The 25673-nt window shown below is 41.2% G+C and overlaps 3 protein-coding genes across 4 annotated transcripts; 2 read left to right on the top strand and 1 right to left on the bottom strand.

Moving 5' to 3' along the window:
• Positions 1 to 368: 368 nt before the first annotated feature.
• Positions 369 to 13536, bottom strand: arel1 (apoptosis resistant E3 ubiquitin protein ligase 1). 2 transcript variants are annotated; one of them, XM_034576272.1, is made up of 23 exons: positions 13424 to 13536; positions 12843 to 13013; positions 12329 to 12557; positions 11690 to 11858; positions 10084 to 10304; positions 9491 to 9562; positions 9009 to 9235; positions 8611 to 8848; positions 8334 to 8503; positions 7995 to 8175; positions 7608 to 7852; positions 7417 to 7494; positions 7186 to 7327; positions 6977 to 7098; positions 6789 to 6864; positions 6041 to 6150; positions 5754 to 5933; positions 5321 to 5446; positions 4195 to 4324; positions 4026 to 4084; positions 3845 to 3934; positions 3571 to 3746; positions 369 to 2706 (listed from the first exon to the last, which is right to left on the bottom strand). In XM_034576272.1, exons 3-23 carry the CDS (start codon positions 12474 to 12476, stop codon positions 2604 to 2606), a joined length of 3063 nt encoding a protein of 1020 aa, XP_034432163.1. In that variant the 5' UTR covers positions 12477 to 12557; positions 12843 to 13013; positions 13424 to 13536; the 3' UTR covers positions 369 to 2603. The 2 variants fall into 2 exon arrangements, with proteins under 2 accessions (XP_034432163.1, XP_034432162.1); XM_034576271.1 differs by having other exon boundaries at positions 12843 to 13450.
• fcf1 (FCF1 rRNA-processing protein) lies at positions 13449 to 15876 on the top strand. Its single transcript, XM_034576273.1, has 8 exons — positions 13449 to 13576; positions 13867 to 13931; positions 14119 to 14190; positions 14277 to 14425; positions 14541 to 14613; positions 14749 to 14836; positions 15348 to 15442; positions 15533 to 15876. The coding sequence occupies exons 1-8, from the start codon at positions 13574 to 13576 to the stop codon at positions 15579 to 15581; spliced, it is 594 nt and encodes a 197-aa protein (XP_034432164.1). The 5' UTR covers positions 13449 to 13573; the 3' UTR covers positions 15582 to 15876.
• A 1858-nt stretch (positions 15877 to 17734) lies between these two features.
• On the top strand, positions 17735 to 23552 carry vash1 (vasohibin 1). Its single transcript, XM_034576410.1, is given in 7 exon segments — positions 17735 to 18329; positions 18788 to 18876; positions 19244 to 19300; positions 19622 to 19696; positions 20120 to 20501; positions 21412 to 21521; positions 21741 to 23552. Coding segments are annotated over 7 exon segments (1008 nt in total). The 5' UTR covers positions 17735 to 18107; the 3' UTR covers positions 21814 to 23552.
• Positions 23553 to 25673: the final 2121 nt, after the last annotated feature.

Genomic DNA, 25673 nt, shown 5'->3' with positions numbered 1-25673 from the left:
ACATTCTGAGTCAGAGCCATGATCAACCAATGCTTTGTTTTTCTCTAAATGAAAACTCCTTCATCACTCAGACACGGAGTCCAACAGAATTACACGTGTGGCTGCAGAGGGCACTGTTTCTCAGTTACATTGTGTCGCTTTAGTGCTATATCTTCTTCATTTGACATTTACATTATGTTGGGTTCATCGATGGGCTCTTCTCCAGGTTCTTCACAATCTTCAGACCAACGTTAAGGAATTGTTTGCCCTATAAGGTCACCACCACAAGCCAATTCCTGAGTTCAAACATCCAGCTTTGGCAGGGTTTGTAATCACCTCTGGTCCACACTGTCCAACACAATCCAAAGATGACGCAGGAAAAAGTGAGATAAGATGATAAGAATCCAGTCCATGATTTTTTATTCCCATAAACAAACGGACCTGCAGAGCAGAGAACCTCAAACATTCATCAGCAGGGGCTTTCTATTAAAAAAAAAAAAAAAAAAAGAAAAAGGGGGAAAAATTAACCCCAGCTTCAAAGTCAAGTAGGCAAATATTTCACAATGTCTACATTGCTAAAAGTCACACTCGGGCGAACTAACCCAGAAACCTTCCGAAATTGAACCAGAGTCGTAAGCTCATGAAAATCAAAACAGTATACAACATAAAACTACAGGACAGACCTCCTTATCTGTTTACAATGGTCATGTCATCTAAGGGAACGTCAACTAACACGTGTTACATTTACTACAGAGAAGTGTGATATCAGGCATTGGTGCTGAAAATGAAAGATTTCCACTGCTCTCCTCAGCACGTCAGGTCAACATTGCACAACCCAAAACACACAAATCCACAAACCCTCTGACAAACCTCTTAACACTGTTAAAGCCCGACTAATGCTAAGGCTCACCAAATCCCACTGCACTTGCTGTGCCGAGTCAATGCAAATAATCCCAACCAGTAGTAACTAACACCTGCAGTCAAAATGTGACATGGCTGCCTTTCCTGAAGTTAAATCTCTTGGTGGCAGAGTCAAACTTTTTCTTGCCAACTGTGAGAACAATGTGAGGAGTGGAGCTGAAAGCCGAGTGCTCTGTGGGGAAAGTTAACATATTCAAACACTGCTGAGAGCAATTAATCATCCGCATTTTCTTTTTCGCTTCGGAGTCTAAACACGGATTTTTCCTTCACAATCCGACTGGCAGCGCACACTATAATAAAATGGCTAATGAACATGTAAACTCTGGGACAGCTACACAATTACGAACAGAAATAAAAACAGGAAAGCGATTCTGTTGGCTCAGGATATAGACGATGCTGACAGCATCAAAAATAAATAGCTTCACAATAATATAATGGAAAACAATATTCCCCAAAGATATACAACGCTGCAGTTTACTGAGGATGTTGGTTAATATGGCTGAAGCTTGTGAAGTTGGGGGTGTTGGAAGGAGGCAACTAAGAACAAACTTCATGCTCTGACGTACATGTACGTGCCGTGAACACATATACACCTGTGTCAGAGGATGCATAGGTGGAGTAGGAGTTTCTGAGGTAAACCCATGAAAAGGCTGCGAACTGGAAAGTAAAAAGCATATGACATTTGTTATACATGAGCTCTCCCCTAACATCCAACCAACACTCACATCCACAGTGAACCCACAGTGTGTGTGTGTGTGTGTGGGGGGGGGGGTAGAAGAAATATCTTAACTATTATCTATTACTGTTGACTATGCTTCTCTCGCCTACAGAGCTCCCTGGATACAATCAGAGGCAAAGGGCATGAATAAGGCAGGTTATAAAAAAATTAACAAAAACATTTACCGCTTTCGACAGTATGGGTCAACACAAATACTTTCTTCCCAAAGACACAATAAGTTAAAAAACATGTATAAACAATAGTAATTACTTGGCTCCTTTTAAAACCCTTTCATCTCTATCGGGGAAAAAAAAAAAAAGCTTATAGAAATGATATTAACGTTCAACCCATCAAAACGTGCAATGATAAAGAAGTCCCCCCACCCTCGCCCCAAACCTCAAATGAAAAAGTAACAAGATGAAAAAGGTATGTATACACGATAGTATGTACAAGTATCGACATAAAAGAGTGATATTGGATATTTACATACAAACATCAGTCCCTGATCGATTAAGGCCAAAGTGCTGTAGATGCACGCGTCACCCACATCACATGTGGGCTGCGGTTGCACTTAAGTGTTCCTCAGTTCGCAAATTGCAAAAGAAGCGAATATACAGTTAATATTCAAGGCCTTTGCTCTGCATCGTTTGCCTTTCAAACATATAAAACTTAGCAAACTTTTAGCCTTTAAGAAATAAAACCAGACCAAATCTCGCCTTTTACAGCAGTCCAAGAAATCCTTTTTTTCCATTACAAAAAAACAGAGATATTTTATTATACATACAGTAGCATTAGAGTTCATAGAAGTCCTGATTCCAGTTCAGCTTTCTGCGACGCCCTCTCATCCTGAGAGAGTATTTATAGGGAGTCTTTGCTGTGAAGCCTGACTGTTAAATGCAGGTGAATGCAGAGGAGTGGTGCACTGGAGCGGGCAGTGCTGGTGTCCTCTTGCAGGAGTGGAGCCACAGTGCCGGTGGTGGAGGAGTCAGAGCATGCCGAAGCCCTCACTGCCCTCACTGATGGCCAGCTTCAGCATCTTGTGCAGCTCCTCGTAGGAATCGTAGGTCGGGAGGCACAGCTGGTTAAAACTAAAACACAGAGCACACAGAGTCAGCTCATTTTTTAATTCTCATGAAGCATGTATGTAGCATTTATACAGAATGCTACGTGAAATTGAATGTGTCAAATGAAACAGACTAAAAACCAACAATGACTTCATCGTAACAATTTGGTTGCGTGATAAGAATCTGTGCCATAAAGCTCCAATATCCAAAAACAGGGTTTCTGCATGTTTTAAGAAAGTTCAGTCCAAGTCTTTTTAAGACCATAATGAATGAAAAGACCTATGTCAAGTAAAACAGATTTGAGGGAATATCAGAGCCCCTGGATTATTTACTTCTGAACTGAGGATATAGTTAAGTAGCTGAGTAGAGAATAATCCTCATAACACCATGTTATCTCACAAGCTACAGGCAGAGACAGTTGGTATCCAAAGTCTCTCCCAAAGCCAAACTGAGTGCACCAATAAATTCTGACCGGGATGTTTGAGTGAAGACTTACATCAGCTAAACATTGGTCATGTTTATAGTTTTATTACAGTGGGAGTGCTAATATCTGTATTGTTGAGAAGGAACTACAACACACTGAGACATTACAAAACAATGCATACTGCCAAAACATTTATTTAGAAAGAAGATTTAAAGGAACGTTTACATAATTAAGACCTACCAACACATGCTTAAGACCTAGTACATAATATTATAATTCACAATCAAGACTTATTTAAGGCCTAAACTTGTATTGTAAAATGTTAAACTTAAGTCTTCATAAGACCCTGTGGAACCCCTGAAAAACTATTAACCTGAGCTTTTGTATGATGTTTGAACATCAAGATTGACAGAACAACACCAGATATGTCAAACAGCCACATCGGCGTGCACTTTCCTACTCACCAGGTGTGTGCAGTGGGCAAGGTGCTGTGTGTGGGGGCGGCGATGATCTGGAAGGAGGGACACAGAGTGTTGAATCCCCCGGGGGGGAGCTGAGAGGAGCCAGTGGTGAACTGCAGCAGACGAGCCAGCTCCTCCTGAGTGAAGCTGGACACGACAGCCCAGAACCACTTCATCACCTGTCGCAAGAGAAACATCAACAAGCTCAGACATCTTGATCAGCAGCCTGATGTAACAATAGCAGGAAGCAGGAGGACAGAGAGTTTCCGTGACATACTTTCTCTCTGAAGTGCCACGATCCTCCGACAATCACAGCGTGGGCTTTGAAGTCCTGCACGTTTATATCGCCGGTGCCACACATCAAGAGCTGAAGAGATTTAAAAAAAGGGGGAAAAAAGGAATTACCCACTGGAGTAAAAAGATTAACATGATTTCATTATAAACATCAACAAACATACCTCCAACTCATTCTCATCAAATATGGCTAGCAGGTTTTCTGGAACCAGTTCATTCAAGCCTGCAATTGATCAGGAAATTACATTAATTACACTCACAGCACCAGAGGACTTCAAATTAAGAGGAATTGGAGAATAAAATGTCAGACTGCAGCTGGGTGACTTCCAATACCTTTCAGGAAATGTTCCACTTCATCTCTCACCTGGCTGGCCAGTCTGTACTGAGCCAGCAGGTTGAGATAATGCATCTTGTTTTCATTGTTGACTGCGATCTGAGCTCCCCCTGATATCAGCTCCACCACCTGCAGGAGGAAATGTGGTCAAATTAACAGATACAAATATGAAAGAACAAAACAACATGATGCATTAAAACTGATAAAGATGGCAGAGACATCCAGCAATTCAATTTTTTCTGTCTGAGCATGATGCAGTTCATTTAAGCTGCACTGAGTTACTGTTACCCTGTCCCTGACCTGCAAGGCTATTGCTTGATTTCCCTGATTACATGTGCCGTGTAAAAAAGAAATCAGTGGGCGCATCATTACGACTTGAACCGTCACCACCCCCACTCCATCCTGTGCTCCAGCTGGCTGTAGCTGTGGCCGACTCGTCTAGATATCTAGCTCGCAGATTGGCCTCCGAGTTTTGTCAACAACCTCCAAAATTCATCAGCGACTGGAAAATCTGGCTAAAAATGGTTTTGTGTTAACTAGGCTTTATTCTCCCCGTTCCATGTCGGAGAAACCAACGCTGACTTTCAGGTAACATAAAAATGAGAGCCAGCATTTGGTTCGTCCATTAGAAGCTAATGGAGAAACAAGGCCATATGGGCTCTGTGGACGAGGACCTGCTCCCAATGTAGAAATAAAGAGCTCAATCTAAACTAAAGAAAACACAATAATTCTTAGTTTTAGGTGATTACACACTAATGAAAACATAATTATGAAAATTAGATTAAGTTTCTGCCAGTAGATCATCATAAATCCTACGAACTCGAGTTTTAATCAATGTTTAAAAAAACAGTAACATATGCATCGAATTAAAAGGAGGAGGTTGAACTCTGTTTCAGCACGGAGAGTTACACAAGCCGTTATTGTGTGGGACTGGATAACTGAGTAACAAAGTTTGAAAAGGTTTAAAAACTTAATGTAAACTCACCACTCCCCCCCCCCCTTAAGAAAAACAAGATGCTTGCCAAACAAGCAATGTGGTTCCTTTTGCTTGGTTTATTGCTCCTATCTTGTGAAATGACATCAGGGATAAAAGGGGGAGGGTCCTCTCCAAAAGTGTTGCCTCACCTTCTCCAGCTGTCCGGACTTGCTGTACTTCTCCTCCGCGAACACCAGGTCCATTTCACTCACGTCATTGTTTAGGATGAAGCAGACTTTAGTTTTGTAGAACTCCTGGTCGTCGGTCTCAAAGTACTGTGTGCGGGAAATAAAAGGGAAACGCAGCGCAATGACGTTATAAAATAAACATGACATTTCATCTGAATAAAAAAGATGATTGGGTCGACTTTAGTTCTCCGCTTTGAAATCGGAGGAAGTTGGATCAACGGCAAAACACGGCGGCATGTTCTCCATAAAATAAATAATGACAAGAAACAAATCAGGTTTCTTGGCTTTGAGAGGAATATTCAAGTGATGAGACAGACTAGAGGGTAAACAATAAAAAAACATGATCATCCAACTTCTGAGGACTTGGTTTTTTCTGTTGGAGCCTGTTCCATACCTTGTAGTTCATCCTAAGGCCAATGATCTGGGCCAGGAAGGAGCGCGTAAAGCGAGCTCGCACCAGCTGTTTGTACGCTCCACCCAGGGCAGACTCATACAGGCACTTCCCAACAACACGACCCGCAAACTCATACATCTTCAGACGTAGGTGGGGCGACCTTTCTGCATTTGGGTGGACCTGCAAAATAAATGTTTATTCTCTTAGGTTCAATCATGTAGTGTATGTAGTTAAAGAGGAGGTAAAAAACACTGAGTTGTTACAAGGTGGGGGTGGATAAAACTTACAAGACCCTGGTTATTGTCGCTGAAACGGGTGAACAGCTGGTTGGACGTGTCAAAGAGGGTCTTGCAAATCAGCTCAAACCACTCCCTGCGAGGCCCCCCCCAGTCCAGAGCTGAAGACACATGTCAAACACTTTAACAATGTGGTCACTTTAATTAATGACTGTGTCAGCGACTTGCATCAGGTTGGGTTTTAAAGCAACACTAGGTAACTATTACTGAGCAACAGCACCCCCTGCAGCCAAATATACTGTCTATCAATGTTTTGACTGGAGCTTTGACTGCATAGTCGCACTGAACTGAAACAAACCTGAACAAATTACCCATGATCCCCCCCCTTTTTAAACCAGGAGAGCGGCCACTGTAACAAATACACAAAACTCTTTAGAATTTTTTTAATATTAAAAGTTTCCTTATTTTCCTGAATATCATAAACACTTTTGAATGACCTCTAAGCCTTTCTAACTGATCTACAGTTCAGCATTACTCTTGGTCTCACTGGGCCTGATTCTGACAATTGAAGCTGCGACAGGAGATCGTACCCTCTCATCAAAGTTACATTGAGCAAGAACAGGAATTAGGGGAGAAGAAAGGGAATTAAAGTTCTTTCAAACTAAACTTTGAAGCCGCTGTTTTAAGGTAAAAAAAAAGTTGCTGCAACAGTCAAAATCTATAAAATTCTCACTACTGGATAAGAAGTCACTTAACACAAGCTGAAGCTCACTCCATTATACTCAGAGGTTTTGTTTACCTTCCTCGTCCTGAAACACGACCTCAAAGTTCTTACTCCAGTCTGACACTGAGAAGTTCCTTGTAGCCTTCAGGGACTGAGCAGCAGAAAGAGAAGAGGGACAAATGAATGAGAGTTACGATTATCTGCCTATTTTCATAATGCACATATCATGAAAGAGCTTCATAATGCAGGAGCGCAGCACTCACTGAATCTAGAATAGAGTGTCGAGTGATTTTTAGGCAGGTCTTGGTGCGAGGTCTCTTGGAGTGGATGTGTCTGAGTTCACGTTGAAAGAAGTTCACTTTGTCTTGGAACGTCTCAGAGCCACCTGCAGACAAAACCATCAAATTACTGCGACTGTATCCACAAAAGACAGTTTTTATTAAATGCAGCCGGAGTCTGGACTGAAACATACCAATGTTCTTGTGCAGGAAGCGAATGAAGGTGGCAGCCATGATGTTCCTGTCTTTGCAGCTGAGCTCCACAGGAGGCTGTATCCCATCATCCACCACTAGGGTTAGATACTTGTGAACGGGATCAGGACCATGATAGGTAAACTGAGAAGAGAGGAGAAGATTACAGGGAGCTTGTCAAACAAATTAAAGAGGCTGATTTTCCAGTATACGCTCTCATACGTCTCGCTTACCTTCGTTCCTGGACATACTCGAAAGGTGAAAAGGCGCCACGGAATTATTTTCAGGTAGAACTCCTTCACGGATAGTTGCTGATTGACATAAAAGTCCAAGTTAAATTCACCTTAAATTATCACAGAAACATCTCTCTCGTTTTCTTATGTTCACAACTCCCAAGTTCTACCAGTAAACGCTGGACACTCACCTTTGGTGATATGTAACAGTAGACCTTTTTTGGTTTCTTGACTTTCTCTGGTTGTCCCTCCACAGGAGAGTCATGCTCGTCCTCCTCTTCTCCCATAGAGGGCCTCCGCTGGGGAGCCAGCAAAGAGGAGGCTGGTAACTGCCACGATGAACTGCTGTAGTTCCCACTGCTGTAAAGGTACGCTTCAAAGTAGATACTTATGCCCGGAGTGGACACATTCTTTTCCACACAGGCCTTCTCATTCTCTGCAATGAGATTAAACGAGTATTCGATTTGAAAACAGGCTAAATGAAACTATATCTACATAAATGCATTTAAGTTTTCAGAAAGTGCAGAGTTTCTGGTTATAAAGTAGTGTATTTTGCTTCACGAGTAAAACCTGCTCACCACTGAGAACAATAATGTCAAATTCCCCGTTGCTGAGCTGCTGGTCCTTGTAGGAGATGCGGGCCCTGAAACACCCCGTCTTCCTCAGGGTCAGTCTCAGCATGACCTGGCACTGCTGCTTGTTGAGTGTAACTGATTTACTGTAGAACCCCTCCAGACTGTCGTCATCCACTGTGCCCAGCTGGAAGAACAGGGAGAAGTTTGGGAAATACCAGTAAGAACCTGTTCTGCTGTAAAGCCAGTGAGGAGAGATTCTGGCTCATTTTTACAGTTACACTTAAGGAATAACTCTTTAAAATTACAGTATACTGGATAACAGAAATGGGGTTGTCCCCTTACAGAGTGCACGTGGACGCTGTAGTTGGCTTCATCTGTGAGAGACGTGGAGTTACTGGTGGGGTTTCCATACTCATCTCTGGGCTCGATCTGCAGAGTGTGCTGCTGGCCGTTTATCAGGACCAGGGTGGAGAAGTGGTAGGCTATCTTTGTTTTGGATGGGACAACTGTACCTAAAGTGAAAAAAAGAAAAGAGAAGTAGTAAACCACCAATACAAATGTGTCTAATCAATAGTTAAAGAAAGCAAAATACAGGCTGGCTCTTATACAGAAGTCATACCTGGTTGGAATATCTTGAAATAAGGGCTATAAGCCACATTGAGGCCGCCCAGCTTCACCGCAACCTCATAGCGCCCAGCCTTGCGCACTGTGAAGGCCATTTTGACTACATTGGACTCTGGCTCTTGCAGAACCTCTTGTGTAACCGGGATATCCAGAGCCAATTCAATATGGGTGATGTTGACCCTGAGTCCCACAGGTCGATGGGCTGGAAAGGGCTGGCCATTTTTATAGAACAGCTGAGTAGACAAACGCACAAAGGTCCGTTTTACCTTTCAGAAGACAGTGCTACAAACTAAATATTCTTGACACTGCTGCATCCAGAAGAAATGTGATTATCATTACACTACTAGAAACAAGAACATCTTTAGTTTAGACACATTAGGAATCGATCATCACCTGAACTCTGAAGCTCATAATCTGTCCCACTTCCTGTGGCTCCTTCCAGTCCCATGACACCTTGCAGGAACGTGGGTCCAGGTAGTTTCCCCGGACATAGTCATAGATGCTGCGGTCTCCACGTCGCCCTGGATCCTCATTCTGAAGGAAGCTGACAACCCTCGCTGCAAGCTCACAGAGGAACTTGATAGTAAAGACAAACGCTATGATGGAAACAGTAATTCCACCTGCCATGAGAAGGGAATAAGTGTAAGAAACCATTTGTTGGAAATTAGTGGATTCACTGGCAAATTGAGAAATTATTGACAGGATCAAAACTTTACAACAGATCTTCAGGCTATAAGATATGACGAGGCTATTTGTAAAACCTGCTTGTAACACGTCACAGATTAAATATGTTCTTGAAGTGAAAGTGAAAATGAGTCGTGTAGCGTCAATTCCAGGAACGAACGTATCAGTTCCACTTAAAATGTTTAACTCACCAATCACGTAAAACATGAGGTCCCTTATCAGGAAGCAGAGTGCCACAGTACAGCCAAATATGAGAGCTCCCGCTAGAAAGACATCCATTGAACATATAAACAATTAATAAGGAATCAAAATACAAATGTAAATATAAAATGCAGACAATGCACACATCCTACTCTGCAGTGGTGTAATTTTTTTATGGATGTTCTTTCTTTTATGACATCATTTTATGAATGTTCAACCCTAGCAGCATAAAATGCCAAGATATGGTGTGATTTACACCCTTTGAAAGAACAACAGTGTAACAAGGGTTACAGTTGGGCAATAGTAATGATATAAGATAACATTCATTCATTTATTTCAATATGAGTGAATAATGTCGTTTTTTATGAGAGAAAAGGACAGAAAAATACAAGAACAGTTGTGGAGCTGTACAACAAGAGATACATTCAAAAGATCTGTGTCTTTTGAGGCAACAACTTTTGTGAAAACTACTTAGCAACAGTACAATATGTTTATGTCTTATAATATCTATTAAATACCACAGCTGTAGCTATGGCAACCAACCCCAAACTAACACCATTCTGAGGAGGGAAAAGAGTCTCACCGATTGACCACTTCTCATTCAGACGCCGCAGAGCGAGGTTGTGCACGAGCCGGATCTCGTAGTCCTGGTCTCGACTGCCCCTGGAGTTCCTGAGGATCTTGATGCCTGTGGACAACTTGATGTAGTCTTCGTAGTAGTAGCCCCAGGCAGCTAGAGACAGCTGCAGTTGACTATCAAACTGAGACAGATCATCCAGATTCATACAACCCAAGGTCTTCAGTCTGCAGAGGAAAACAAAAGTGAAAATATACTGTATGACAATAGATAATTGACAGGAGTGGCAGCACTGCCTGCACTAGCACAGCCTTAAAAAATTAAATCCTGGCATCACAGCTAAGTGTTACTCTATTGAGTAAAACAGTTTGCCCCAAACACTAAACAAACAGTTGTTGTGAAACTCTGCATTAAAGTAACTTTGCTCTTATCAGCTAAATACTTTGGTGAGATCAAGTGGCCTTACAAAAACACACGAGTTTAAAGTGGTTAGCAGAAGATAATGCTCAGTAGATAAATAGTTATAACCAAAACATAATCTTATCGTAAAACTACTGTTGCAACATTGTTCATTTGACCTGTTAACATGGGCTGTGCTCATGATGCAACTGACTGGTCAAAGTGTGGCCAAAAATATGGGAGCAACCAATATAACTAAATAATTAGGGAAATAAAATGAAAATCCTCCAGTGGAATTAACACAGAATTCAACTGACTTAAAAACACACAGAAAATAAAAATATATAAAAACCTCAACGCTGTATGTCTCTATCTTATAACGTGCAACATATTAATATCACTTTACAGGTCACTTTTTCTTCATTATTGTTATAATGAAGATATTCTCTATGAAAAGATTTTTTTTAAATCTACATGTATATAAATTGTATCTTTTCATCAACTTACTCTTCCTTACATAATTTCTCTAAATAACAGATTTAGTTACTTCACAGTTAGTCTGTGAATAGAAACTCAGCCACGATTTAAAAAAGTTTAAAATACAGTGAATTAAAATCAGCAATGACCTTCAGTTATGTAACACTGCAGCCCTTTACAAATGTTGCCCACTTTTCCCTAAAAAAGAAGATTCTTTGTGCTTTAGAAACACTACTGACCTTTACCATCTTTACAAACAAAAGACTTATTCATTTTTGTCAAACGTAGGCAGGATTAATAAACAAGAATTTTATGATAAAGCAATAACTTCTCATCATTGTCAGTTCTGACTCAAGAGAGCATCCAACAAACACACACTCACACTCACTTCACACACAGACAGTCACAGACACACACACCTGCATTGCTACAGGGTCTCACAATAGCAGCATCTAAAGAATAGTTTTTACTGCAGTGTCCCTATGAAACACTGTGTCAGCAAACATGGTTAGGCTGCCCTCAAGTGGACATACATATACATAACCTTTGTTAACAAGGACCACAATTACCTAACCTACTCAAGACATTGAAAAAAACTTTAAAATCCATGCCAGGAAAAACACAAATGCCATATACAAATATAACATGCCAAAAGATAATTGCATCTGAAGGAGGAAGGCTGCTTACGGCTGCCAGATTGGTTTAAATGCTGAAGCTAAGACTTTTCATTGCTTACGAATGGTAGTAGTGCTCCAGGTTCTGGGAGCAAAGCCACTCTTGGAAGGCAAAGTCTCGGAGCAGCTGGATGTGAGCCTCTGCAATTTCCCTCCAGCTCTGCTGTTCCTTCACCACCTCTTCCAGGCGACTCAGTACACTCAGACTCAGTTCCTCTAGAGTCTGTACATCTGGATGACACATAAACAGCACATCAAAATCCCCACGCACATACCGGCCAGCAAATCAGCAACAGTAATGCCACAGCAATGCCACAACACAGGCAAAAATATTCATGAAAGTCTATTATAATGAGTATTTAAGACTGTGCTGATTGTCTGTACATGCCACTTGCATCTCATAAACCAGAATATTTATAATTTCTAACGTTAAAAAAATGACTATGGTCAAAGCAGTAAGAAATTCGATCTTGTTGCATAAACCTAGCTCAAACTTAGCTCACATGACACTGATCCTTAGCATTTCTGCATAAACTAGGATATGTGGTGGATAAGCCTTGAGTTAGACAAACAATTAACCACAAACTGTTTAACTTTAAAAAGTTTCCTTTTGCATATTACTGACACCATGTGATCTCACCATCAACCAAACTTTTGCGCTGTAAAGATAACCTCACATGAAACACTGACAACCCACTGACCTTCAAACAAGTGCCTGTATTGAGAGAGGTGATGTCCTCGGAGCCATTCCTCAACCTGACTTTCCTTTCCTTTCTTCCAGCGCACCTCCCAGAAGAAGATCCACGACACAGAGCAGAAGAGAAGGGTCAGGAAGAAGCGGCGGTCCATCAGACCATCTTTCAGCCTTCACGCAGACCCCTCCGTGCTCAAAGGAAAAAGTGCCATGCAGCAGGGAGCTACTCACGTGTCCTGCGATAAATACAAGACAAAAGTGCCCAAGTTGCTAAATGAAGGAGATACAGAATAAAGTGCTGTAGCCTCCAAGACACGGAGCCCAGTGAGGAACTCTGGTCAAGCAGATGGGAAATGAGTGAGCCTCGCAGCTTCAACTGTAAACTGCTCTGCCAAGAAAGCATGAATATTTAAGTGTCGCCCCGGAAAAGTGTTGGCTGATGGGAAGAATAGCATTACATGTAATCCACATCACTGAAATATGCATGAACAACTTGGCCGAAGAATGGTCATAACACTCACCCCGCCTTCTGCTTCGCGGTCACAGTCCAAGAACCCAGGTCAGTTAGAGAGTAAGTACATGAATCGATCCCATCCAAGGAGCCCAGATGCTGCTGATGATGCTGCTGCTGAGCTTTGTGGAGGTGCTCGCTCAGGTGTCAAAACGCTTACAAATGTCCCCCGCTGCTGCCCCTGTCATGAACAACCACAGAGCTGAATAACACACCGGAAGGTTCACTGAATATTTGCTCGACTGACGTTTCAAAAATGATCCGACAATGCAACAACAACAACTGTCCCAAGTCTGTTGACGCCTGGAGCGCTCGGTGAAGCTAGAAGCTGACTCCAATGTCTGCTAGCATGGTTAGCATGAAAAACGGCTAAAGCGGCATGTACTTGACTAGAGAACGATGCTAACAGCTAACCAAGTTAGCCAACAATGTCAGCGCGACACCACAGAAGGCTCGTCGCCGAGTCTCGTCGTTATCAAAGTCCACATCGCAGCGTGTTAACAAGACGGTGCCTGCAGTAGCACAGGCACGCAAAGCAAAGCTGTCAATATAAAACTGCACTAAACCATTGCTATTGAACACAGTGTCTACCTTCGTCTGCTGCACATTAGCATAGCAGCCGGAAAAAACAGAGAAGTGGTGTCGACTTTTGATTGCGTCAGCAGTGAGCGCAGCGACACACGAGGGGAAGGGACGCTAGCTGTTACTAAGCGAATGAGGATTGTTTCTCAAATTTAAACCATGGTAGGTTTGCTGTAACGATTTAGCAGCCAATCCACTGCTGTCTTTATAACGTATGTCCTGTGATGTGTATTATTTATGTATTATGAATGAGTAGATGAAGCTATTTTGGAAGGTAAACTACTCAGCTATGTTAGCTAGCCTAGCCTAAACTGTACGTACACATTCAGCGTCAGCGACAAAACACGAATACCGCTGTTATAACCAGTTGTTCTCCTGCTTTAACAATGTATACTACGAACTGTTGATTGTGGTTCATGTTTTAAAAAGCTTTATTTGTTGTTTTTACGCAGGGGAAACAGAAAACAAAGAAGTTCGCTGCCATGAAGCGGATGATCAATATGAAAGACAACAGAATGTGAGTTCTGCTTTGTTTTAATAACTTGTCTCTGTTGTTGAGCCAACGGCACCAGCTCCTCATCACTAGGAAGTCTTTTAATCCACCATTAACACACGTTATCCAGAGGAATGCAGCAATTGTAAAATGTCAACATCGAATGTGAATCAAAGCCTTATGAGCCCTTGTTTGTTTGTTTATTTTTTAGAAAAGAGAAAGATCGATCCAAAGCAAAAGAGATAAAGAAGAAGGATCCCTCAGAGCTGAAGGAGAGAGAAGTGTGAGTTGGTGACACAGATGCTTGAATCAGTTGATATCTTGTGGATAATGGCTCCTTACCTTGATTTGTTTAAACTCTTTGTGCAGGGCCAAGTACCCATCATGCTTGTTCTTCCAGTACAACACTCAGCTCGGTCCACCGTACCACGTACTAGTCGACACCAATTTCATTAACTTCTCCATCAAGGCCAAACTGGACATTGTTCAGTCGATGATGGATTGTCTCTATGCCAAATGTAAGTACCTCCAGTTGCAAGTAGTAATGAAGGTGATGATCTTATTTTCATGATGATTCACAGCATATTATAGTTAAATAACAACACTTGTTATTTTGCTCTTCAATCTACCCAGGTATCCCATATATCACAGACTGTGTGATGGCTGAGATTGAAAAGCTTGGAATGAAGTATAGAGTTGCACTCAGGTACAAGATCCTTGATTAAAAATAGCACTGGGAGATTAACGATGTAATTTCTGTCCTCTTCTATTCTGTTTCCGTCATCAATTAATCAAATGAATTTTTACGATGAACATCTTTTGCTTTTGTTGGTTTTTGCAGGATAGCCAAGGATCCGAGGTTTGAGCGCCTGCCATGTGCACACAAGGGAACTTACGCCGACGACTGCTTGGTCCAAAGGATAACACAGGTAATAACAGTTTAAAGGACAGTTTTTGCTTTATGTATCAATGTTTACTGAGTGATTCGCTCTACAATATGAGTAATGGCATGCATAACTGATATAAGAAATAACAGCAGTAAACATACTGGCACAAAAGTAATAAGTGAATAACACAGTACAGTATGGTATATTAATCAATTCCAAAATACTGATATGTCTACTGTTGGGAGAATACATTTTTCTTATTTTTTATTCTGTACTGCTCTGTTGTCTTTTAACTTGTGCACCTTGTTCAAAGTCAAGTTTACTACCTGGATATTAAATGAATGACTGAGTATATGTCACTCCAGTGTTTCCCATTAATTACTAACTATGATGGTCGCCACAATCTCATGATACAAAATGTGAAGGATCTTTAACTTTGTGTTTTGTGCTGTTGCTTCACTGTAGAGCTATGTGTAGTGCACACAAAATAAGGAGCCGGGTGTGAATACTTGTTTCACAGCACTTTATAACTTGCGGAACAATATTTCCACAGCACAAGTGTTACATCCTGGCCACTGTGGACAGAGATCTAAAGAGAAGAGTCAGGAAGATCCCTGGAGTTCCTATCATGTACATCTCAAACCACAGGTACACCACATACATATATATTAGCTTTTTGTTTGTGTGTGTGTTGAAACCAACTTTCTCACTTGTACCTCCCTCTCTTTTTAAATACAGGTTTAATATTGAACGGATGCCTGATGATTATGGTGCTCCAAGATTTTAATATCTCTACAGTTGAGGTGGACCAGTAAATGAACTGGTTTCCTGTGTAATAATATTTTCCTTTTTCATGTAAATGTATACAAATACAATTATAGGTTTTGAAGTTTGATTTGGTTAGAATGGGATGGGGTGTGTTTAAAGTACATGAACATTACTTTGTACCGTGACCATATAAAACATTTTGTTTTGAATAAATGAAGTTTCAATGCATGCCCTCGTCAGTCTTGAGGTTTTTTTTTCCCAACCCCCCAAATGTTTAGAGTAACATTTCTATATGAGCAGAGATGCAAATTTATTATGAGAAAGAAAACCTCCAGGAGCTTTAGGTCACTACTGTTGTGCAGATCTTTAAAGCTTATGTCTTCTCCGAAGATTTAGTTCACGAATGCAACATCGGAAATTATGTATTTCTTGTGCTTATGTTAAACAATGCGCAGAGTAAATTGTAAAACTAGTTGAACTGATTATTAGTTGATTTGTATGTGACATGAACAGAGCACGTGGCCATTTTACCTGATATTACATACAATACCTTTTCATGTAAATTAACATGTTTTTCTTACCTGTGGTTCACATTTTTTTTATATTTGAAATAAAATGTCTTTCTTCATCCAACAAATCAGGATTAGTTGAAAATGGGTTACTGCTGTTGTTAATAATAAATAAAAAAAATTGTGTGAATATAGAGATATAAGTGGTTCTAAGTTTGACACCTCAAGACCAGCACATTTTTTTTCTCAATTCTTTATTAGCATGAAAACAAGACATTAGAAGATTGGGTTTGTAACATTACACAAAGATATTTTTAAAAATGACATGTTATGGGCTTGATAGCTTTGTCAGATTTAGTAATCTGATTTATATATTCAACATCTTGAACAAAATTATTTTGTATGACTAAATTAGCATTTATGGATAGATAATGTACAAAAGGACGAATAAGTTTACAAAAAGTCTTTGAAAACATCGTCAATGGCAAACATTGAAAACTAAAGTCTTGCCAGAATCGTTTGGGACAGTGCCAGAAAAAGCTGGGACTGTTTCTGGATGGTCCTCACAAAAAAAATATCACTTTCTGATTTCACCATGACAGGCTCATATTTTTGAATACTTCTCACTGAGAAGAATTTTGGTCTTCAGCTCGATCCAGAGAAGTAAGGACAAAACCTATGAGTGGGATGTTGATTAAAGCTAGAGTACGTATGAAGGACAAAAACCTCGATTTTTTTCTAGGTATAACCTGATTTTGTTTGAACTCCTTTATTCAGATGTAACAATTTAAAAATCAAGCCTCATATCAACGGATGAAAGAATAGACAAAAATATTCTACAGAAATACCCTGGAACTTTTTTCTTTATTGGACTTGTCTATGCTGCTTGAATAAGGCTCCTGATTACTTATTTATTCAATTCAATTCAATATATATATTCCCATTGCAAGCAGCAAACTTTATTGACAAATTGACAACCATTTAAAGCACAAACATAAAAAAAAGACAAAAACAGATAGATACTGTATTATAATAAAGGTTCACATTAACAAATACAGAGTGATAAAGTAAACATATATAATAAAAAAAAGAGATATATTGAAATAATATAATACATTTGGTGCAAAGACAATGTTTTTACCGCTTTTCTATTATCGCAGGGAGATATGAGCTGGTATAGGATTCTGCTTCTCTTTTCCAAACACGAACAGGAGGTTTATTTTCTTAGCACTTCATATGTATGGATGTGAGGCTCCTTTCTATGATGTGGAGCTGGAAGCAGAGCAGCGCCTGAATGCAGCATCAGTCACGCGTGAGCACGTCCTGTGAGCACGGCGCATGCGCAGTACACGCGGCTCTGGGAGTGTCTGAGCCGTGGATCCGAGGCGCAGCCGCTGGAGCCGAGAAGAGGAGCAGCTAATGAACAATGGAGCGGCTGACCAGGAGGGAAACACCGCGGTGAACCGGGACATGAGCTGGACGGACAGGGGGGTGTCGTGCTGCGGGTTGTGCCGGGCAGTGATTTGCGGGATGTGCCGTGTGAATGACCTCTAACGGATCCAGGGGATTAGAGATATCCAGGACTTTGTTGTCTGCAGAGTCGATCCTCTTAGAGACTGATAGCGTCACGCTGTCGGACATTAAGATGAACATTCACCGTTTCCTCCCTGTAACAAGCTTAATGTCTCTATCTATTCATTTATATCAATAGCTGATCAAAAGAGGATCTGTTGCCTTTTAACATATTGGACCAAAGTATTTCACAGGTAATGCAAAGTCAGCCTTTGATTCCAAAAGGACCAATCTACTTTAAATCATTGTTTCATATTTACCTGCTTCAGCCACAGAGGTGAGCTCTGATCTCCTTCCCCTTCACTGCATTGACTGTGTGAGACAGTGGGGCCACAGAGCTGCTGGATGTCATGAGTTGGCCATCTGTTGTTGGGACCTACTCAAACCTGCAGGCAGATTAACACCCAGTGAAGAAAAGGGTCCAGTCCAGGACAGCTGTGTGCCAGGACCTGTGTGTTGGAGAGATGCTGAAGGCCACGGTGGGCTCGGTGGAGGAGAGGGACGAGGAGCAGGAGGACGAGGGCGAAGAAGAGCTGAGGGATGGCGGGGTGCCCTTCTACGTGAACAGGGGAGGGCTCCCGGTGGATGAGGAGACCTGGGAGAGGATGTGGCGCCATGTGGCTCGGATCCACCCCAGTAGCGAAGCTCTGGGGAGGGAGATCCGGGACGCCACCGACCTGCCCAAGGTAAAGTGTTGGAGCACGCGAAGCTGCTGTTGATTTTACACGACAGGAGAAACTCTGCTCTTCACACCGACCAAATTAGTGGGGAAAACAATTTACACCCATATGCTAAAGGGAAATGTTGAGTTGCAGTGTGCCCATACAGTTCCACATGACTCTCAGTAATACAGAGAACCATGTGCCTCTAAATACACTATAAATAATCCACTGTAAATGACTGATATTTCTTTTTGTGATGGTTTTCCTACCATTTCCATGTTTTGTCCAGTCCGTCCTGCACTGTGAATACACAAGCTGTCTTTAAGACAGAAGAATGATCCCTTTCAGTCATTTCTCACGAGAGTGGTGTTACGAGCAGATTGATTATTCCTAGTAGCGGTCAAACAAGACGACATTCTCCGGCTGCAGTGAATATTGGGATTGTATCATGTCTCCAGTTGTTTGGCTCCTCTGTCCCACAGATTCCAGTACCGAGTGTGCCTACATACCAACCTACCACCGCTGTCCCACAACACCTGGAAGCCATACAGAAATACATCAGGGATTTACAGTATCCTTTGGAACCCAAACTGTGTATTTTTAATGTTTTTTATAATATGTTATTTAGAGTTGAAAAGCCATTTCTCACACTGATAATCACTACCATTTATTAATTCCCTTGACCGTCTGTTTGAGCACATTGTGATAGATATGGGCCACACATCAGAAAGTAGGCCACTGTTGATACAATATTCTATATTAAGCAAAAGCTTGATTTTCAGTCAGAGCGTTCATCCATAATTAACCAACAACCTATGAATATCACAAAGCACTTCAAGTTTCTTTCTCCTCTCCTCGCTGAACGCAGCAGATGTCTCTCTTATCCAAGGCAGCTTCACGATGCTCTGTAGTAATGTAACCTTAACCGTGTCCTACAGGTACAATCACACAGGAACACAGTTTTTTTAAATCAAGAAGAGCCGCTCTCTTACCGCGTAAGTCCCGCTGACGGTGTTTGTCGATTTTCTCATGGTTTCGCCCTTGATGCTGATGGCTGGCGCACGGGGCTCAGCTGTATCTCAGGTTTACTCCTGGGCTTTGTGAGCAGGAACTAGCGTCAATCAGCCGAGGCCTGGAGCTTTCCCCTGGCCTCACTTTATTAGATTTAGTTGCACAGATTTTATCTTCCCTGGCTCATGGGAAAAAAAAAATTGTTTGGCTGCGTTAAATCAATAATACTGTGTCCACATCATTTGCACTGCAATCACCAGTGCACTGGAGTCTTATTATTCTTTTGTTTAAACTTTTCTGCACAGGTTGATGGACATCGCTAAGGAGATGACCCGCGAGGCTCTGCCAATCAAATGTCTGGAGGCGGTGATTCTGGGGATGTATCCTTACAACAACGGATCATATTGTGACTTTCAGATGCTAAGATGTCTTTAAATTGTGTTGTTGTGTGTGTACAATTTAAAGTGACTGTCTAGGCTGAAGGCTTAGAACTTAAAAAATATAAAATGTCTAATCTATTCTATTCACCTGAACCTGATCTAGGGGAATAACACATAAGCAGTATGCTAACAACAGGTTTGACAAAATGAGCTGAATCTGCTTTAAACAGGATTTTTTGCCAAAGTTTGACACTGACTGTTTCCATGGACAGCAATATTTTGATATTAATTGCATTAAGACAATAATCTGAATAAGACACTGTCATGTAAGTGGCATTTTCTAATTATAACGTCCTATTGGAGTTTTCACAGCATCTTAAGATTTTATTTGTGTATCCTACTATTTCCTTGACCCACCTTCAGTTACCTCACCAACAACATGCCGGGTGTGGAGCGCTTCCCCCTCAGCTTTAAGTCTCAGTTCTCAGGGAACCACTTCCGCCACATTGTGCTGGGACTTCACAGTAGGGGACGTTTTGGTGCGCTGGGCACGAGCCGCAGGGAAGACCTCATGTTCAAGCCCCTGAAGTTCCGCAGTCTGATGGACTTAGTGCAGGACTTCGACGGAGCCTACAAGGGCTACTGGCACACGCTCCACAAGGTTAAGATCGGCCAGTACGTGTCCCACAACACCCACAGCGTGGCGCAGATAGAGTGGAAACACTCAATACTCGATGTAGACAAGCTGACCAAGGACGAGCTGCGGAAGGAGCTGGAGAGACACACTCGGGACATGAGCCTGAAGGTACAGCACAGTGGGGAAAAGAGTTAGAACTAGACAGTAGAGCGCACACCTCAGCCAAGGCCCTACAGTCCCCTTTAATTCACTCCAAATCCATCATATTGGTTTTGGACATAGTTGTAAAACTATTGAGTAACTATTTGTTACCCGGGCAGCAGCTGAAAAAATCCTATCCCCCTTATTAAGCCACATGTAAATCCGGTAGATCCAGATTTTTATGAAGAATTGCCCAAATTTATAGATATCAGTCCCCTTGATAGATGTAACCGCCTTAATATGTCTGTCTTTTTCCACACATTAATCACTGGGAAATTGTAAAAATGTGTAAAAAAACAAAAAGGTAATTAACACAGTTTGGTAGAAGAGTTTCCATTGTGGATGCCAGTGCAGAAGCAAATAGCAGATCTGGATTCATTTCAATCTAAACATTAGGTGTTAAGCTAGGATGTTAAGCTTTTGCTTTACATTTCTTTCTGAAGCTCCACTTTGCAGCGGACACAAGTTAATGGAGCCTTCACGGGACGTAAGACAATGATGAGAAATGTAATTTGCCCTCAGCAGATGGACCGGCCTTCCTAACTGCTGATTACATTTCCTTTGACATTCTGTTTCAGACAACGAGCTGATCTGCTATTTGAGGAGCGATTTCTCTCTCATCACCTCTCATGCTAACATAATGAAGGCAGCCTTGATGCTGCGGATAATAAAACTAATGTGATGGCTGGACTCTGCTCTTCTTCTTGCGTGGCTGACTTATTCCATCAATAGGTTGATCTTTTATACCGAGCGCTCGACACAATCACGTTAAAGACACAAGACAGATTTCCGCCATTGACTGTCAGTACTGTGCGTACTTCAGCGTAGTGGAGTGGTGTTTTAAAGTGATTCAAATGTTGTGTTTGTGTTTTCACAGTTAGGAAAGCCTGTACCTCCATCTCCAACCAAAGACAGGAGAAACAGCATGGGTTCACCCCTCAGAGGACCAAGCAGCCCCATACGCAGGATCAGCCGTGTTGAGAGACGGTATGACTAATCATGTGCTCTGGGTCTTTTAGCGCTTCACTAAAAATACAGGCACAATAACTACTGATATGAAATCTTTGTAGTCACCGGGACATATTTGGACTTCAGACGTCTCATGATCTCCAAGCCAAAAGGAGAAGTAGCTTGTGAATTAGTCACAGCTTCCCTCTAAGGTGAATAAAACTCATTGTCTTGTCTATATTGTGTTTGATGTTGCAGTCCCTCTGGAGAGAAGAAGGTCTTGGAGCAAAAACCGTCTACAGACATGAACGGGTACCAGATTCGAGTCTGAAGAAAGAGGATTCAGTTTGCTGTTGAGAGCAAACAGACTTGTTTCATGGGGCCGGTGATTTACTCCAGGGCTCAGTTCTTTGTACACATGGGCCTATTCACAGGATGCAGTGTGTAATAGGTCACCAGCAACTTTTCCTCCCAAAACAGACGCCTCATTCTGCTTCCCCATGTCTGTGTCATTAGGGGATTTTGTGGAGCAGCTACTGTGCATAGTAATTGGTGCTGGCTATGCTCCCAAATTATAAAAGAAGGGGTCAAAGGATCAGTAAATTGTCATTTTTAGATTCGTGCAGTTTTGCTGACTGTGAACAATGTGTACTAGGATGCTTCCCTGAAGCCAGCTGAGACTACCACTCTGTAAATGTGCTACCGGACATATCATAGATTTTTGTGGTGTTGTTATGTTCAACAAAAGCTCTTAGAGGCTTGTCTGCGATTCGTATCGTCGTACTGTAAGTGTGCAAATACATGTAATGTAATTTTAAATCCACTTAGGCTGTGCTGGGCAGCAAACGCTTGTGTAGTGAACCACGACCCTCGTGCCTTGTATTGACAACTCAAAGAGAAGAGAAACCCTTTTTTATATCCGATCCATTATTGTTATCACCTCATTAAACACAAAGCAGTATAATCTGTGCTCATCCAACTGTGCGACAGTTAACACCCAAATGCCAGCACGTTTAGCATGCTAAGTACCCACAGATGTTGACTGAATATGGAGTTGAATTATGATTATATACCCAAGTATATTGAAATATTGGAAAATATGAGACAGTTCGATGAATATAAAATCTTTCAAAGAACGAAACGGACCATACACGGCGGCCATTTTCCTCTGACGCACACTCGGGGGGTGAAGCTAAAATGCTGTTATGAACGGAATAATGTTGTACTGCTGTGATCCAGGTTTATAAGTCATATAAACACAGAGAATATATAAACTGTTAATTTTTACTGTTTTCTTACTGATCAGCAACTGAAAAGACAATTAATTAACATGTGGAGACCAATGGGATCATGTTTCAAGGTTAAACGACATATCTGATAGCAAATCAGCTAAATGTCTTTCCCCATTGCATCACTGCATCATTCTAACAGTAAATGGTCCCATGTCCCTCCATTGTATCTACCATCTACTTTAACTACTGATTAGTTATGCAAGCAATGAAAATAGTCAGATTCTCTGTTTAGATGACTTATAAACCTGGATCACAGCAATACGATATCCTGTTAAACAGTTATTGAGCTTCCCACCCTGAGCGTGATGTCAGAGGAAAACACGTCAATATGGTCTATTATCAAGGTGACTGATGGGAACACTGACCGACTTCATTTGCATTTCATACAGCTGTGATTTATTGAGTCATTTATATACGTACTACTACTGCTTATCATTGTTTCTTTCATTTGTAGCGACTTTATCCAATATTTCACTTGCCTTAAGTGGTATCCAAGCAACAGACTTCCATTCCAGCAAAGGTGTGAAGTTTGTTTACGACACTTTTATCTGGATTTTGTAAATTTTTTTAAACTAGGAAATGGTCTTATTTTATACTTCCTTCTGTGTTCACCAGTAAACCACTTGATATTTAAGACGCATTGTTCGGAATATGTTGCCACAACATTTTTATTTGTACAGTGGGTGTTGTCCATTTTCGGTTTAATATTCTATAAAACGACTGTTTTGTACAAAAAGATTTACAGGATCACAATAAAGTGTCACCAGGATTGAGGCAACACAAAGTGGTTATGTATTCAATTACTTTGCCATTTATAATCCACAAATAAAGTGGTATGTATGTTATACAGGATTTCTGCCAATTCCAAAAAGTTCAATGTGTGACTTTTTAAGACCATAATGATTTCAATTTAAGATCAATTTCAAGTGCGACAGATATGAAGGAATATCAGAGTCCCAGAACTACTTACACTTGCCCATAATCGTATCCAGTCTTTCTTTAAAGCCAAGCTGATTGTACCACTTTCAGTTAACAGTTCCATGTTTACATAATTCCGAGCTAACTAAATATATTTAAGACCGAGTACACAATAATTGGACATATTTAAACTTTTTGTGGCCTTAAGTTCAACTAATACAATTTTAAAGTTTTTAAGACCCTGCATAAACCCTGTAATTAGATGTTTGGGTGTCAGGCAGGGAACGGCGCCGGTTTTCTGTCAACCGATATTTGGAAGTAAGCACAGGGTGTCCTCAGCTGAAGAGCAGCGTTTGGCACAGCAGCAGATGATGAGCAGACAGAGAGATCTCCAAACACTACCCATGTTATGTTTATATAAAAGAAACGGAATGCCAACAAGTCTATAAAAGGAAGTGTCGGCCTCAGTGAATTTAAACACTCAGACTAAGTTGGATACTTGCAATAAGTACCTGAGCTCAGAATATGGATCAAATTGAAAGCCCATGCTTACAAAAGATGGATGTCCTTATCATTCCATTCCTCATATTGTCTTAGTGTTTGCTGTGCTTACATAAAACACTGTGGTAGTGTATTGGCAGCTTGTGCTTTACTCTCATGGTCAGAGATCCTGTTTGATGGATCCCCCACGTCCGTCCCATGGCACAGCAATCAGCTAATACGGTTTGATGGCTGCTGCATTCAATGCAAGGCAGTCAACAAGAAACCACTTAAAGTGTAATGCACGGGCCAGTAATATAACTCTAAGGGGGCGGGGGATGCATGTAACGCACAAAGAACTACTCCGAGCGAGTATGCAAGTCAGTTCAGTAGAAAAGATTTGTTAATATTTTGGAAGTCTACGTTCAGGCTCTTGAGAAAGATAAACAAATCCCTGTCCTTCCTTCCTGTGGAGGATACAAACACCAGCAGTGTTTATATTATAAAAAATAGACGGCATAATGACCTAAGTAGAAATAAAAACCTACTGACCTATTTTGTTCATTTGCCTCAGGAAAAATCTGATTATGCCGTGCCTTAAAAAAATTAAGTAATGGATGATTGAATAATATGACAAATATATAGAATTTATACAGGAAATTTACTGGAAAGAGGGAGAAGCAAGTGAAAGATGTGATAATGATGAGAAACAACTTCACAGACAGATTCTATAGCCTGCACATAACACAAAGACCCATTCTGAGCTCTGCCATGCATGGACACATAACTATCTATTAATTATTCATTCATGCATCAACCAGACATAAACACACACAGACACACAAGTGTCTGTACATCTATCTTAGTGAGGACACTGATGCTCCCGCTGCCTTCCCAGGTCTTACCCCTCAAACAGCCCATTAAAAGTGGGACAGAAAGTGAGGGCCGGCCAAAATGTCCCCACTTTCCATAAATGTCCTCACTCTGTAGGTTGTGGGCTCAAAATGGTCCTCACAAAGATATCTGTTCAAGATCACACACACACTGACAGATATCTTTGCCCTGACAAAATGAGTGCTTCAGTGTAGTGGGATGGGAGGGGTGGAGCCAACATTTAGGTCACAATCCAAGGAGAACAACAATAACTGAATAATTTAATAATTAATAATTATAATCCTGCTACATCATAGATCCAGTGAGGAAGTATAAATTATTTTTTCAGGCCTGCAGGCCCCTATGTAAAGTCTGTAATATGGTAAAGATGGAAAATGGTAAATGGAATGTATATGTTTCGAGTTTTTCTCGTCTTATGGACTCAAAGCACTTTACAGTACAAGATAGCTGTTATTGGATGAGATGAGCCATAATATAATGTGGACCTAAAACACCTACAAAAAGTCCCACTGTTGGTGTTTTGTCCTAACGTTAACTGAAATGATAATAAAAAAGTGGGATTGTAAACAGTGTACGATGAACGGAACGGAGTCTTGGTCTGGATATC

This window comes from Hippoglossus hippoglossus, chromosome 22 (assembly GCF_009819705.1).
Source record: "Hippoglossus hippoglossus isolate fHipHip1 chromosome 22, fHipHip1.pri, whole genome shotgun sequence".
Taxonomy (NCBI): domain Eukaryota; kingdom Metazoa; phylum Chordata; class Actinopteri; order Pleuronectiformes; family Pleuronectidae; genus Hippoglossus; species Hippoglossus hippoglossus.
The sequence above is the reverse complement of the archived record's forward strand: the minus strand, read 5'-3'. Positions and strand labels throughout refer to the sequence as shown.

What these genes read in the sequence shown, in the direction of transcription:
- fcf1 (XM_034576273.1), top strand. An exon ending in GGATTGTCTCTATGCCAAAT is followed by an intron (nt 14,426 to 14,540) that starts GTAAGTACCTCC and finishes CAATCTACCCAG; the next exon opens with GTATCCCATATATCACAGAC. An exon ending in AAGTATAGAGTTGCACTCAG is followed by an intron (nt 14,614 to 14,748) that starts GTACAAGATCCT and finishes TGGTTTTTGCAG; the next exon opens with GATAGCCAAGGATCCGAGGT.
- arel1 (XM_034576272.1), bottom strand. Translation starts at nt 12,476, where the DNA reads ATGGACCGCCGCTTCTTCCTGACCCTTCTCTTCTGCTCTGTGTCGTGG. An exon ending in CTGGAGCACTACTACCATTC is followed by an intron (nt 10,305 to 11,689) that starts GTAAGCAATGAA and finishes TTTCCTCTGCAG; the next exon opens with ACTGAAGACCTTGGGTTGTA. An exon ending in CGTGGCACTTCAGAGAGAAA is followed by an intron (nt 3,747 to 3,844) that starts GTATGTCACGGA and finishes CTCTTGCGACAG; the next exon opens with GTGATGAAGTGGTTCTGGGC.